The following is a 13,136-nucleotide window of genomic DNA, read 5'->3' as shown; positions in this document are numbered from 1 at the left end:
TATGGTTTTGATATGAATGAACTAAAATGTTGTCTTGATTTCACCTATCAACGTATGCCGATAATATTTCAAGAAACTAAGCGACTGTTACTTGTGAAAACTTGCATATTATGAGATATATGGTAAACATTTTGAAAGTGGTCTGTGAAATAAAAAGTTTGGGAACCTCTGCTTCAAACGGCCGTTGGTTTGTAGTGAAACTATTTTATTGCCTAGAGTATTGGAGGTATTCTCTGGTAAAATATAATGGCGTGATAAATTTTATTTTATTACCTAGAGTTTGGTATTCAATCAGTTTTTACCCAGGCATCATGACTGCAAAAGAACGAAGGGAACGATTTGAAATGGAAGGACAAAATTTCTGTTATTGTTCATAAGAATGCATAAAACACTCTGTGTTTTCGGTATATTTTGACAATGACAATATGATAGGAGGTATTTGATATACATGAGTATTTCTCAAAATAAATGAACGCAACGAAATATTGATTACGTATTAATACGACTATTGGACAGACATTAATTATTCTATTTTATTCGATAGAACGAATGTGTTAAGATAACCATACAAAAAGATATGGGACAGTTTTTTTAACAATATTTCGCAAATACCATATCATTACGTACATTATTTTTTAGAAATAATCATAAATAATAAAACAAATTAAACATAAGATTTTTTGCTCCATCATAGAAGCACCAAGGAACGTTCCATTGTTATAAGAATTGGAACACATTACACAACATTCGTTAATTGAAATGGTTTCTATACTTTGTTCATATCTCTTACGGTTTCTTATTCTCACAGCTCTAAGTAATGCTGTATGAAAATAAATAATTTGATGCGCTTAAAAAGTTCCGTAATAGAGATTGGCAACGCAAGAATAACAATTATCGTTTTAAAAATCATAGTACATATGTATAGAATCTAATCGACACATCTACACTACATACCTATATTATTCTCATAGATGTAAATTCTAAATTATGTCACTAAATATTATATTTAAGCCAATATTATATTGGTAGCGGAACATTGTGATATTAAAATACAAATTAAACCTAGTTAGGGTGCCAGGGTGACGAATACTTTATGTAAAAATATTTTTGGAAAAAAAAAAAAAAAAAATCTGAAAATAAAATATTATAAACTATAACAAATTCTAAATAAGAAACAAATTAAATTTGCCCTAGAGATAAATATAAGGTTTACAAAAAATAATTAATATTTTTTGCATTTTACGTACTGTCAGTTAATTAACTTGCAAATTCATCCCTTCATTAAAAGGATAAAATGGTGTTCTCTCTGCTGCTGACCATCACGATCATGGTGGCGGAGGATCGTCTGGACCAGGCGTCGGTGTTGTACCTGCTCGGCGGCGCGCAGCCGCGCAACGTGCCGCCCAACCCGGTGCACTTCCTCTCGCCACAAGCTTGGACTGAGTTCAATGGGTATGATGTACACAAATAATTATAGACCTACTCATCCAAGATTCTTCTGTAGCATAGTAATATAGACCTAATAATACTTTTTAATTAAATTTGAATGAATGAATGATTGACTGAATGAATAAATGAATGAAACTATTGTATACATCAAATACTGTAAATTTAATTGTATAAATAAAAACGTGCACCAATATGAGGTCTTATTGCTAAAATACGATGTCTTCCGGACACCCTAAATTCCTTTATTTTGCAATCATGCTTATTTGACCTGTAAATGTGTCAAATTTTGTAAATTTATGGAGGCCCGTGGCCAGCAGTGGGACAGAATATAATAAGCTAGTATTATGCGTAAGTGTGGTAGACAAATTGTAACACACTCTATAAACCTAATTTCAATACATATAGCTCCATTGTTTCCCGTTTCACAAAGGAGATAGAATATCTCGATATAGACCTAACACTCGACTCTCCATTTATGTCAACGCTAAGGTTACACGACAGACGTGCCTTAACGAGCCTGTATTGTGATCACGTAAGCGCTCGGGTAACAGGCATCGCGTGTTGTGTACGCGGTCACAATTCCGTGTTGTATCTGTGTTGTATGCAACGTGATGTAACCAGTTTGTTATGTACCATACAAGGCACCTTTATGTGACGGTGTGCCGTGTTATTTGGTAGTAGATAGGTAATGATAGTACATACAAGCTGTAGCAGGTTAATGGTAGAACATTGAAATATAAAGAAAAAATGAAATCTACCATTGCATTTAGATAACTTTATTGCATTAACACAGAGATAATAACATTAAGAATTATTTAAACAATCATTGGCATATCTGAGATAAGATTGATTTCGTTGCGGGATAATGACAAATTAGTTTTCCCTGAGACTCGCCGAGATTCACTGCTCGATGTCGTAAAATACGTGCCACTGCTGGTCCTGGCTTACGGGAGTTGTAGTGGTGAGTGTGAGGGCGGGAATGTCTCTATATCTGAGTTAAGCATTTCAATATTGTCAGGGGTCCTCAAACTGAGCCATGCTTGTATCTTGGGGTACATATTATGTAGCCGACAATGCAAAAAACAAATTGATAACAACAAAACCGCATTTTTTTAAATATTTTTCTAGATATTTCGCGGTAGCCGCGCGAAGTAATACAAACATACTTGTAATACCTCTGCGTAGGTCATTCTTGTAAAAAGGTGTCTGAGTAATAAAATATTGTAAAATAAAGTCGGTCGCCGCGTCTGTTTGTGTGTCTGAACGCGATAAACTCTAAAATTACAACACGGATTTTAATGAAATTTGTAAGGAAATAGTTTGTAATTCTGTCAAGAGCATAAGCTTCTTTTTATCTCGGGAAAATTTTTGGCATAAAAGTCCCGACATGACTTTTACATCGAAAAACTCTTTCACGCGGATGAAGCCGCGCGTATAACCTAGTTACATTAAACATAGCTGTACCTGTTCTACACGAAAACGCAATAAAAAGTGTGTGTATATAAAAAAGTAAAAGTTGTTCATATTGCTTTACTTATTTTCTATACTACAGATTGAACGAATACGAAAAGTTCCGCGGTATATTAGATCATTTCACGAGTAACATACCCGCCTGGGAGGCGTATTGTGACACTGCCGACCCGCAGAACCAGCCTCTGCCCGAACCTTGGAACACGAAGCTAAGTTCATTTGAGGTACAACATATTTTACTTCTACATATGAATATGGATACCATAGAATAAATAATAATGTGGAATGGACTTCCAAAACGAAAGTCCGCAGGTTCAAAACCCAAGGCACTTCTGATTGTTCTAAAGTTATGTGTGTATTCTTCTAAATTATCGATTCTTTTGACGGTGAAGGGAAAAATCGCGAGGAAACTTGCTTACCTAAGAAGTTCTCTTTATGAATTTTCAAAATATGTGGAGTGTGCCAATACACACTAGACCAGCGTTATAGACAAAGGTCTAATCTTTCCGTAGCAAAAGGCCCGTGCCCAGTAGTGGGACAAAATATAGCTAGGCTATATAAATAGACAGGCAGTGGGGTTCCATACTAAGTAAATTTATTTCTGAAACCTGTTTGAAAATGTGTGTTGCGCATCCAATTTTATAGTGGTACATATTGTTGTACTTAACAAAATTTTACTCGCAGTTTTTTCCACATCAAAGTCATTTTCGAAGTTAAAATGTCGCTAAAAAGCTCACTAAAGTCATTTCAATGTTGTTTACTTGCATAGATAAAATCATTGTAGGTAGCCTATTTTCCTATAAAATCTTTGTTATTAAAGTAATTAATAGTTTGAGTATTCAGATTACTGCATTTTCAGAAAATGATGGTGCTCCGATGCATGCGGTTGGACATGATGGTTCCGGCGGTACAAAACTTTGTAGAAGGTAATATATTGCTCATTCGATATGAAACGCATTTTATAAATTTAACATCATGACGTTGACAATTAATTATTTGTTGCGGTTTTAGCGCAAATGGGACGGCAATTTGTAGAGCCGCCACTTTTCGACCTACCCTCGTCGTACGCGGACTCGCATTGTTGCATACCGTTGTTATTTGTATTGACACCGGGCTCCGATCCTATGGGGACTCTATTGAAATTTGCTGATGATCAGGTAATTTGAATTAGCCCTAATTTCTTGAACGTTAAATATTTTGCTATAATTAACACTTTTTATATGCAAATGTATGATTATCAAACCAGTTCATTCCGTAGCAAGACCATTTAGATTTGTGAGTAACGAAGTAGTGCACGGCTTAGTTGATACTGCTGGTTATCATGATATAATACTAGACAGGTTCATTTTGAGATTACGCTACAAAATTAAACTACATACTTATTTTGGCGAAAATAACACTTTATAATATATTACTCGAACAATAGATGTAAAATAAAAAAGTGTTTCGAAGAAATCAAATATCAATAAAAATAATTATAATTAAATTCGCCCTAATGCCACTACTTCTCTAAGACACGTTGCAGCGGGAAAATCATACTTTTAGTCACCAATACACTCACGTCATAGTCGGACTAAACTACGAAGTTATAAAAAATCAAAAAAAGTAAAACTTTTGTTTTTGATAAAGATATGTATTATTTATGGATAATTTTTAGCTCAATGTTAGCAGAGGTACAGACGAATGTGTGGTTTAATTTCTTAACGAAATATCAAAATGATTTTATATAACGACAGAAATAGTTTAATTAGTCATATGAATAATAGGGGCAATGTCCCGATCTTAAAACTTGGAATAGCCATAACACACATTGACATTAATAGTTGCAAACAGGAATTATGAAGTTTTTTTTTTAAATCCTTCGATATTTCCCTCATCATAATAGTTGAGATGTAACATTTCTGTCCAGGGCTTTGGATCCTCTCGTCTTTTCTCCTTATCCTTAGGGCAGGGCCAGGGTCCCATTGCTGTGAAACTTATTGACGAAGGCGTCCGCAGCGGCACTTGGGTTGTGCTTCAGAATTGTCATTTGGCGAAGAGTTGGATGCCTATGCTTGAAAAGGTAATGACGTTTTGGAGATTTGATTGTATTATTAATAGTGAATTACTTTGCAGCATGTACATATTTAAGCGGCGATAGCCTAGTTGGGTGTGGAACGGACTGCCAGATGAATGTCCGCAGGTTCAAATCCCAAGGGCACACACCTCTGACTTTTCTAAAAAATCATGTGTGTATTCTTTGTGAATTTATCGTTCGCTTTAACGGTGAAGGAAAACATCGTTAGGAAACCTGCACATCTGGGAAGTTCTCTAAAGGAATTTCGAAGGTGTGTGAAGTCTACCAATCCGCACTAGGCCAGCCTGGTGGACTAAGGCCTAATCTCTCTCAGTAGTAGAAGAGGCCCGTGCTCAGCAGTGGGCAAGTATATAATACAGGGCTGATATTATTATTATATGTACATATTTAATTTATTTGTTTGTGTTTGCAATTGGCAACAATTTTGTCATAGACTATAATGATTGCTTATGTTTACGCGAAAGTTGACATCGTAATAAAACTATTTATCGGATTTTTTCGCGATTTTTTATATTATGATTTACTCCAGATGTTTCGAAGACAGACTTTTCGGACGACCAACTCCTCAGTTCCGCCCTGTGACCATGAAGGCTGTAAAGTCTTCAAAATCTCGGAAGAAAATCATAATATAAAAATCTGCGATAAATTTCGATAAATAGTTTTATTTCGATGTACAGGTTTATAATTTGGAAATATTTTTTTCATTTCTTTGCAGATTTGCGAAGGTCTAACTCAGGATTCGACGCACCCAGACTTCAGACTATGGCTAACGTCATACCCTGCGGACCACTTCCCGGTATACGTGTTGCAGAATGGTGTTAAAATGACTAATGAGCCACCTCAAGGTTACCATATTTCTAAGAATAAATTCAAACGATTAATAAAATATTATGTTAGGCTCCCAAAAATTCAACGGATCTAGTTGTTTCAATACTTTACAAGAAAATGATTTGTGAAATTGTTATAATATCTCAACTGACACAGTTACAACAGTATTCATTCGTGCTGAAGACATTACTAATAATTTAAAGTTCAATTTTCAAATTCCAAATTAACCAAAAGTAAATTGGAATGCACTATAAATTTAGATTTTTTTATATCCATTGTTCTTAATAGGTCAATCCTGAAATACTCAGAGACAATAACAACTCGACAGGTCTCCGAGCGAACATAGCGCGCTCGTACCAGAGCGACCCCATCAACAACCCGGAGTGGTTCGAAGGGAACAAACAGCCGGAGAACTTCAAGAAGCTGTTGTTCGCGCTGTGCTTCTTCCACGCCGTGGTGCAGGAGAGGAGGCAGTTCGGCCCGCTGGGGTGGAACATACGATACGAATTCAACGAGACGGATCTCAGGATCAGCGTCACGCAGCTCTACATGTTCCTCAACGAATATGAGGTTTGTGGACTCTTTGGTAATCTAGGACTTTCAGGTGGATATAGACTGCTTGTACCGACAAGAGATGATGACTCATCTGGAGTGGTTCGAGAGTTACAAGCAGTTGGATTACATCATGAAGCTGTTCGCGCTGTGCTTCTTTCACGCCGTGATGCAGGAGAGGAGGTAGTATAGCCAGTTAGGGTGAAACATACGATACAAATTCAACTAGAACGACTTCAGGATCAGCGTCATGCAGTTAAACATATTTCTCTACGAATATGAGATATGTGGACTGCTTGTTGTTAAATGGTCCGATCAACTAAGCAACCAACAGTAATGGTTCGACGGGAACAAAGTCACCTTCAAAAACTTGTTGATTGAGGCCCATAACGTAGGTTTCATGGTATCCTTTCAATTATTCATACTTGTAAAAATTAAATTTGTGAGAATGAAATGTAGATCAACAGTAGGCTAATCCGACGGGAGTGATTGTTTGATATGTTTGTATCAACAAGAGAAAATAATTGTATGACAATTAAGTAATCTACTTAAATAGTCCTTCTGTATAAATGAGAGAGATTGGTCCATCGGCTTGCAACATCCATGTGAACAGAATATCTACATAGACGCCAAGGTCCATTCACAACGACTCCACAATTCGGATTGGAACCTTTGAGGTCCAGAAACCAAAAGGAAGCCGTACAATGAAAGCGCAACTAATCAAAGCGGCTTAGAGCATCAAAGGATTCCAATCCGACCTCTAACATAATGAAGTCTCTTTGTTTAGGACGTCCAGTTCGTAGCGCTTCGGTACTTGACAGGCGAGTGCAACTACGGTGGGCGAGTCACTGACGACTGGGACAGGCGCTGTCTCAACACTATACTGTTCAAGTTCTACAACCCGAGGACTATATACGAGGATAAATACCCGCTCGATCCCAGTGGTAAGACAAAATTTTATTAAACTCTAAAGAGATATTACTAACTGAAATGTTAAGTCTAAATAAACAAAATATGTGGCATGTATATGTCGAGGACGATTGAATATTTGTAATCAACGTAAGTAATCCATTTTTAGATTTTTTAGACGCATGAAAGCGTTCAAAATATTAATTAAACCGAATTATTATTTTGGTAAGAGAGTTCACCTGCTTTTTATATCAATAAGGCCCAGTGGCGAAGGCAGAAATTTTTCAAAAGGTAATCCGAGGAAAAAAGCAAATGCTAGACAAACTTTAAGACTAAGACAAACTTTAATAAATTTTAAAGGGAAGCCGGTAGGAATAAGCGTATGGACGCTTAGCCACTGAAGAACTTAAGTTACTATCTATACCAGTACTCTATAATGTAAGCACACACTCTGCACTAAGCTAATGGATTCCAAATCCCTAGATAAGTTGTAACAACCCCATCGGATTAGTTTTAGGGTGGCCGCCTAGCGCCACCCTACTGCACAAAATTAGATACCTAACATGAAAATGAAGTCTGTCCGCATTCGATATTAAACCCTTTGATGTCGGATGTCCCCCCGAGGAGATAATGTAACTTATGTGTATTTAGCTACGTTTTATTCAAAGAGGGTTGCCGTTTGTAAGGATACGTTGCAAGAGGCAATTGGATATAATGTCTCTGGGAATATTTCTACATGATGAAATTCAAAGCAAACGACGGAGCAACGTGGTTATAAAATTACGATTAAGCTCATTAAATAAAGATTTTAAAAAAATATATTCGAATAAAAACTTAAATTATAGTGTAAGAAATACATACCTAAGTTTAGCTACAAAAACCACAATAAAATCCGCAAAATAGTTTTATTTCAATGTACCATGAAATACTTTTTGATGGACATTGGGACATCCTTATTACAGAAACATTCTACTATTTAAAGAACAGCTTCCTTAATTAAAAATAAGGTATCGCGCTAATCGGTGCACAAATCTCAACGTAAATACATGCGCGTCATAAAATGAAACTTCCTTTTTTAAGTCGATTACAGAGTTATGTACCTTTTTTATAACATCAATCGTCGAGTTAGTTGAACATTCGCGTAAACATAAGAAATCATTTCATGTTAAACTCATTTCTTGAGGTACAGCGCATTAGCATCTAACATCAATAGTCGAGTTAGTTGACCATTCACGTAAACATAAGAAATCATTTCATGGTAAACTCACTACTCGAGGTGCAGCGCATTAGCATCGAACATCAATAGTCGAGTTAGTTGAACATCCGCGTAAACATAAGAAATTATTATCTCATAGTACACTCAATACTTGAGGTACAGACTACAGCCCATTAGCATCGCTGATTTGTATTCGCCAGGCGTGTACTACATACCGAACCTTCGCGAGCACGCGGATTTCATATCGTTCGCGAGATCGTTGCCGGTGGCGACGCCGCCCGGAGTGTTCGGTTTCCATCCCAACGCGGACATCACCAAGCACTTTAGAGAGGCGGAGGAGCTTCTCAACACCGCCATACTTACACAGGTGATGATCGATAATCGTGTTGCGTGGGAGGGATTGTGAATATAGATACACCATAAATAATATCGGTTAGATTATAGAGTGGTGAATGTCGAATGGTTTTAGTAGTTAATGTAGTAGAATAGTTAAACATTTTTAATTGCTTAATAGAATGATTTGCATAATTAGCTAATACCATAATCTCAAACATCTACGAAACCATAATCTCTACAAAGGAAATATTTTCATAATGTATTTTTATAGGAATATTGACTCAATTGATCATTAAAATTCTATGTATATGATGTATTACATAAAAATATATTAGTAGATATTCATATTTTTATTCACATTATTACATACATACATATTCACATTATTATTTCTGTTACGATTCTATAATTGTAACAGAAATATTAATCGAGAATTGATAGTTGGACTATACATACTTGAGTTAGTATAATGTTTCTACTTGTAGGTACTTTATCATTTGTTTATTATGTAGTACCTAATTGTATTCTGTTTGATGTTTCATCTCTCAACACACGGTCGAGCAGGATCGTACGGTAAGATATCTATCATTCATTATTAGTTTAATTAGTGTTATTATAACGACATCATTAACATTTTTCATTTTATTATCGCTCAAAGGACCTCCTGAAAAAATATTTGGTAAGTCAATTGAAAAGAAGCTTTGTTTCATTGAGTGGTTGTGTTCTTTGTCCTCCATATCACGTGCTAATTTCTTTGTGTAAATTATATTTCTTAAACATTACTTTTTATACGCCTTTAAAACACAATTGAGTTGAGTTCTTTACAACTTGTGGTGCAGTACTTTCTGAACTGTTACGTAAGAATAAGAATTTAGAATAATGTAAAACGTGGCACGCCTCGCGCCGCGTGCGACGGAGCGGGAATAGCGCATGAGATACTTGTTACTTTGTTTGGTTGTATAATTTCATAAACTGGAAACTTGCGCGAAGAACTTGCGAACAAAAGCCGGTTCACAATAAGCCCTTTCAGTGCTGCTTATTTCTTTTACGTATTCCTTTGTGTCGACGTTTTTAGCTCAACATGTCGCTCGTTTCTGTTGTGATTGTGACGCATTTATGTAAATGCTCAGGACACAATGGCGGCGGGTGGGGCCGGCGCCACTCCAGAACAACAAGCGATGGCCATATCAGAGGATATTCTTGCGCGACTTCCCACGAAGATTCTCACGGGCCCGTCGCACGAGGGCGACATCAGGCCGGCGGACATGACTCCCATGTCGATCGTAGTGATACAAGAGGCGGCGCGGTATGAGAGGCTCGTGAATGTCGTCAGATCTAGCGCCAGAGCCGTCATCGGCGCTGTACAAGGTTGATGTTTAAGTTTTATTTTATTAGGTAGTATGATTTTGACGTATAATACAACTGAACTACTATAAATGAATTCAATTACATATTTGAATTTATCTCAAGGCACCAAGGCTAAGTTGACATACGAGTACTTAAAATCTTTGATAACCATTCATAAGTATCTACAGGTTTACTAATTTTTATGTTACTCCTGTAGATAATACGTTTTATCACATTATTCACGAATAAAGTGTACCGTTAATTATTGTATCTATTTAATCGATAAAATCTTTTGTTGATATAGTAATTTCATGATCAAGTTAAACAAAATTACTCGGTATATTTCCGACGTCTCTTACGACTTATGATGATGAATTAAATATTATGATGGTATAACCATCCCATATAACAAATTTAAGATCTGGAATTTGTTACACCTATATAAATTAGTACTTCATCATGATATCAGGTGTGAGCGTACTAACTGACGTGACCGAAGAAGTGCTGACAAGTATGGTGCGCGGGCGCATACCCTCTCTGTGGGCCGGCAAGAGTTATCCCTCCCTCAAACCGCTCGCGTCTTACTTCAACGATCTGCTGGCCAGACTTGAGTTTTTACAGGTAATTTACATTTAACCATAACATTATGAGAAATGTTGCTGCAACGTAATTCCATATGCTTCGATCTTATCCCGATAAAATTTGTAATATAACCGTGTGATGAATGCGTAATAAATAAACTGAACATTAATTCTTGACCGCGCTAAGAAAACTATAGTTCAGTTATGGAACTAAATCTGTTTTCTGAATCTGAATAACACCGGTCAACACGATTTTTGAGTCTGGCTCCTGAATATGAAATATTGGTTTCTCCTATGTTACAAATAAATAAAAAAATAACTGTTCCGATCAAAGTTTGCTTTTGTAGAAACTAGAGCAATTTTACTGAGTTTCAAAAAACACATACAAATTTTTATACTTTCTCTGTAATTTTATTTAAAATTACGATAAAAAAAGTTTTTATTGAACATCAAAGTCTTTTGTATACAAGAATTATGACTAATAATAGCAAACAAATAGAAAATAACAAAAAATCATATTCAAAAATGTTTTTTTTTTTAATGGATCTTTTATGTTTGTGTGCGTATTAATCCCCTAATGTAATCTCCCATCATACTCGTAATAATAATGTCGTTCAAAGTTCATCACATCTTGGTAAAAACGTTCTCCCTGCTCCTCTGAATAGGCACCCATATTATCTTTAAATTTGTCCAGGTGAGCATGTAGCATATGGAGTTTATGGGACATTCTGCAGCCCATCAATTTAAAACTTTCAAGCATAGTTTCAATGAACTCTTCATAATTGTCGACACTGTGATTTCCAAAAAAAACAATTGACTACTGCTTTCAGACGCTTCCAGGATTATTTTTCATGAGCAATAAGGAATTTTGTGAAATCATCGCTGCTCAGTATTTGTTTTATTTGTGGTCCAACGAAAATACTAGTTTTAACTTTAGCTTCAGATAATTTGGGAAAAAATCTCTTTAAATATTCAATAGCTTCAGAATTATAATCTAGAGCTTACACAGATTGCTTCATTAGCCCTAACTTTATATGTAACGGTAGCATTAATATTTATTTAGGCTCTACTCTTGGTTTCACTTTTACATTATATTTTCCAATTTGAAATTAACACAAGCACCGTGAGGCACCCATTTTTTATCTTGATTCCGTATTTTGAGGTCATAATAAGCCTCATAGGCTTCGCAATGCTTCAAAATCGTTGCCAAAGCAATTTTTTTGCTTCTTACTTTAATAAATTCACCGCAAATAAAACAGAAATAATCAGCATCCTGTTTACACTTTCTTGGTGCCATTTTCTAACCAAGTACGACATAAAAGTCGGTTGTTACAACTCAAATATACTTTTTTTTAAATAGTAATAGACTAGTAAACACTCACTACTGCCGTTCAGACATAATTCACAATTTGCAATTAAAATGATCAAAGTGCTACCGTCAATTGCTCATAAGAATCAATTAAAATCTTCAAAACGTAGTTATCAACATAAATCAGACAAAAGCAAACTTTAAGAGTTAAAAATGGATATCCGAGTGTTTTTCGATGTTTGGAATCAGAATTCAAGCATTAGAACAGAAACACAAAAAAAATATATATTTTTTGTCGACTTGTGTAATAGATCGCGGCTTTCTTGGTTTCGAACTCAGCTCATTTACAATGAAACCGGGCTTCGTTTATATTTACAGTGACCCAGTACGACCAGTCGTCTAATAATAACCGTTCACGACACGAGCCTTAATACAGCCTCCATTTGTGAGCATTGGAGTGCACTTTAAGGCGGGGGGTTCAGACACTGTTGTCACTGAACACGATCCCACAAACAAGGTTTAATCCACTCGATATGCACACCGGCGAAATAATGAGCAATCAGGTTGCTTCAGAAGTTGTCAATAATGATATTATGAAAGTTAATTAAAATTACATAACAATAAACGTCGTTGGAGTTTTCAATTTAGTGAAAAGGAAGATAATTATTTTACTTATATTTGGTATTTTTATATCAATAGATACTAATAATAATTACAGATGCGAAAGTAACTCTGACTGTCCATCTTTTACGGCCAACCATTAACCGCCATTTTCAAGAAACGATCCGCTTTTTTAGATCTATCTCAAAAATGGACCAGTCCGAATGAAGATTTTTTTGAATGTTTAGAAATTAGTAATTTTGATTGGTTCATTCTCGAAATCGGATTAAAGATTGAGATAGGCGTCATTAATTGAAAAAGGCTTATAGGTATTAGGATAAATTTGGTTCGGAATATACATAAAACATTAGGAAGGACATAATGCTAATATTTCTCCTCGGAAAATACCAAACAACATCCATGTATTTACGAAATATTATTTGGAGAATTCTAAGAGGTCTT

The 13,136-nt window shown here is 35.6% G+C and overlaps 1 protein-coding gene across 1 annotated transcript in view; it reads left to right on the top strand.

Moving 5' to 3' along the window:
* Window positions 1-13,136, top strand: part of LOC115443700 (dynein heavy chain 7, axonemal) — a 56,017-nt gene that overhangs the window by 38,600 nt on the left and 4,281 nt on the right. The window contains exons 60-70 of the mRNA XM_037441897.1: window positions 1,289-1,452; window positions 3,002-3,143; window positions 3,779-3,845; window positions 3,931-4,076; window positions 4,829-4,981; window positions 5,712-5,841; window positions 6,153-6,394; window positions 7,164-7,320; window positions 8,702-8,868; window positions 9,968-10,205; window positions 10,654-10,805. Coding sequence (XP_037297794.1) covers window positions 1,289-1,452; window positions 3,002-3,143; window positions 3,779-3,845; window positions 3,931-4,076; window positions 4,829-4,981; window positions 5,712-5,841; window positions 6,153-6,394; window positions 7,164-7,320; window positions 8,702-8,868; window positions 9,968-10,205; window positions 10,654-10,805 — 1,758 coding nt within the window. The remainder of the gene's footprint in view (window positions 1-1,288; window positions 1,453-3,001; window positions 3,144-3,778; window positions 3,846-3,930; window positions 4,077-4,828; window positions 4,982-5,711; window positions 5,842-6,152; window positions 6,395-7,163; window positions 7,321-8,701; window positions 8,869-9,967; window positions 10,206-10,653; window positions 10,806-13,136) is intronic.

Source organism: Manduca sexta, chromosome 23 (genome assembly GCF_014839805.1).
Source record: "Manduca sexta isolate Smith_Timp_Sample1 chromosome 23, JHU_Msex_v1.0, whole genome shotgun sequence".
NCBI lineage: Eukaryota > Metazoa > Arthropoda > Insecta > Lepidoptera > Sphingidae > Manduca > Manduca sexta.
This window is presented reverse-complemented; position numbering and strand designations above follow the sequence as displayed.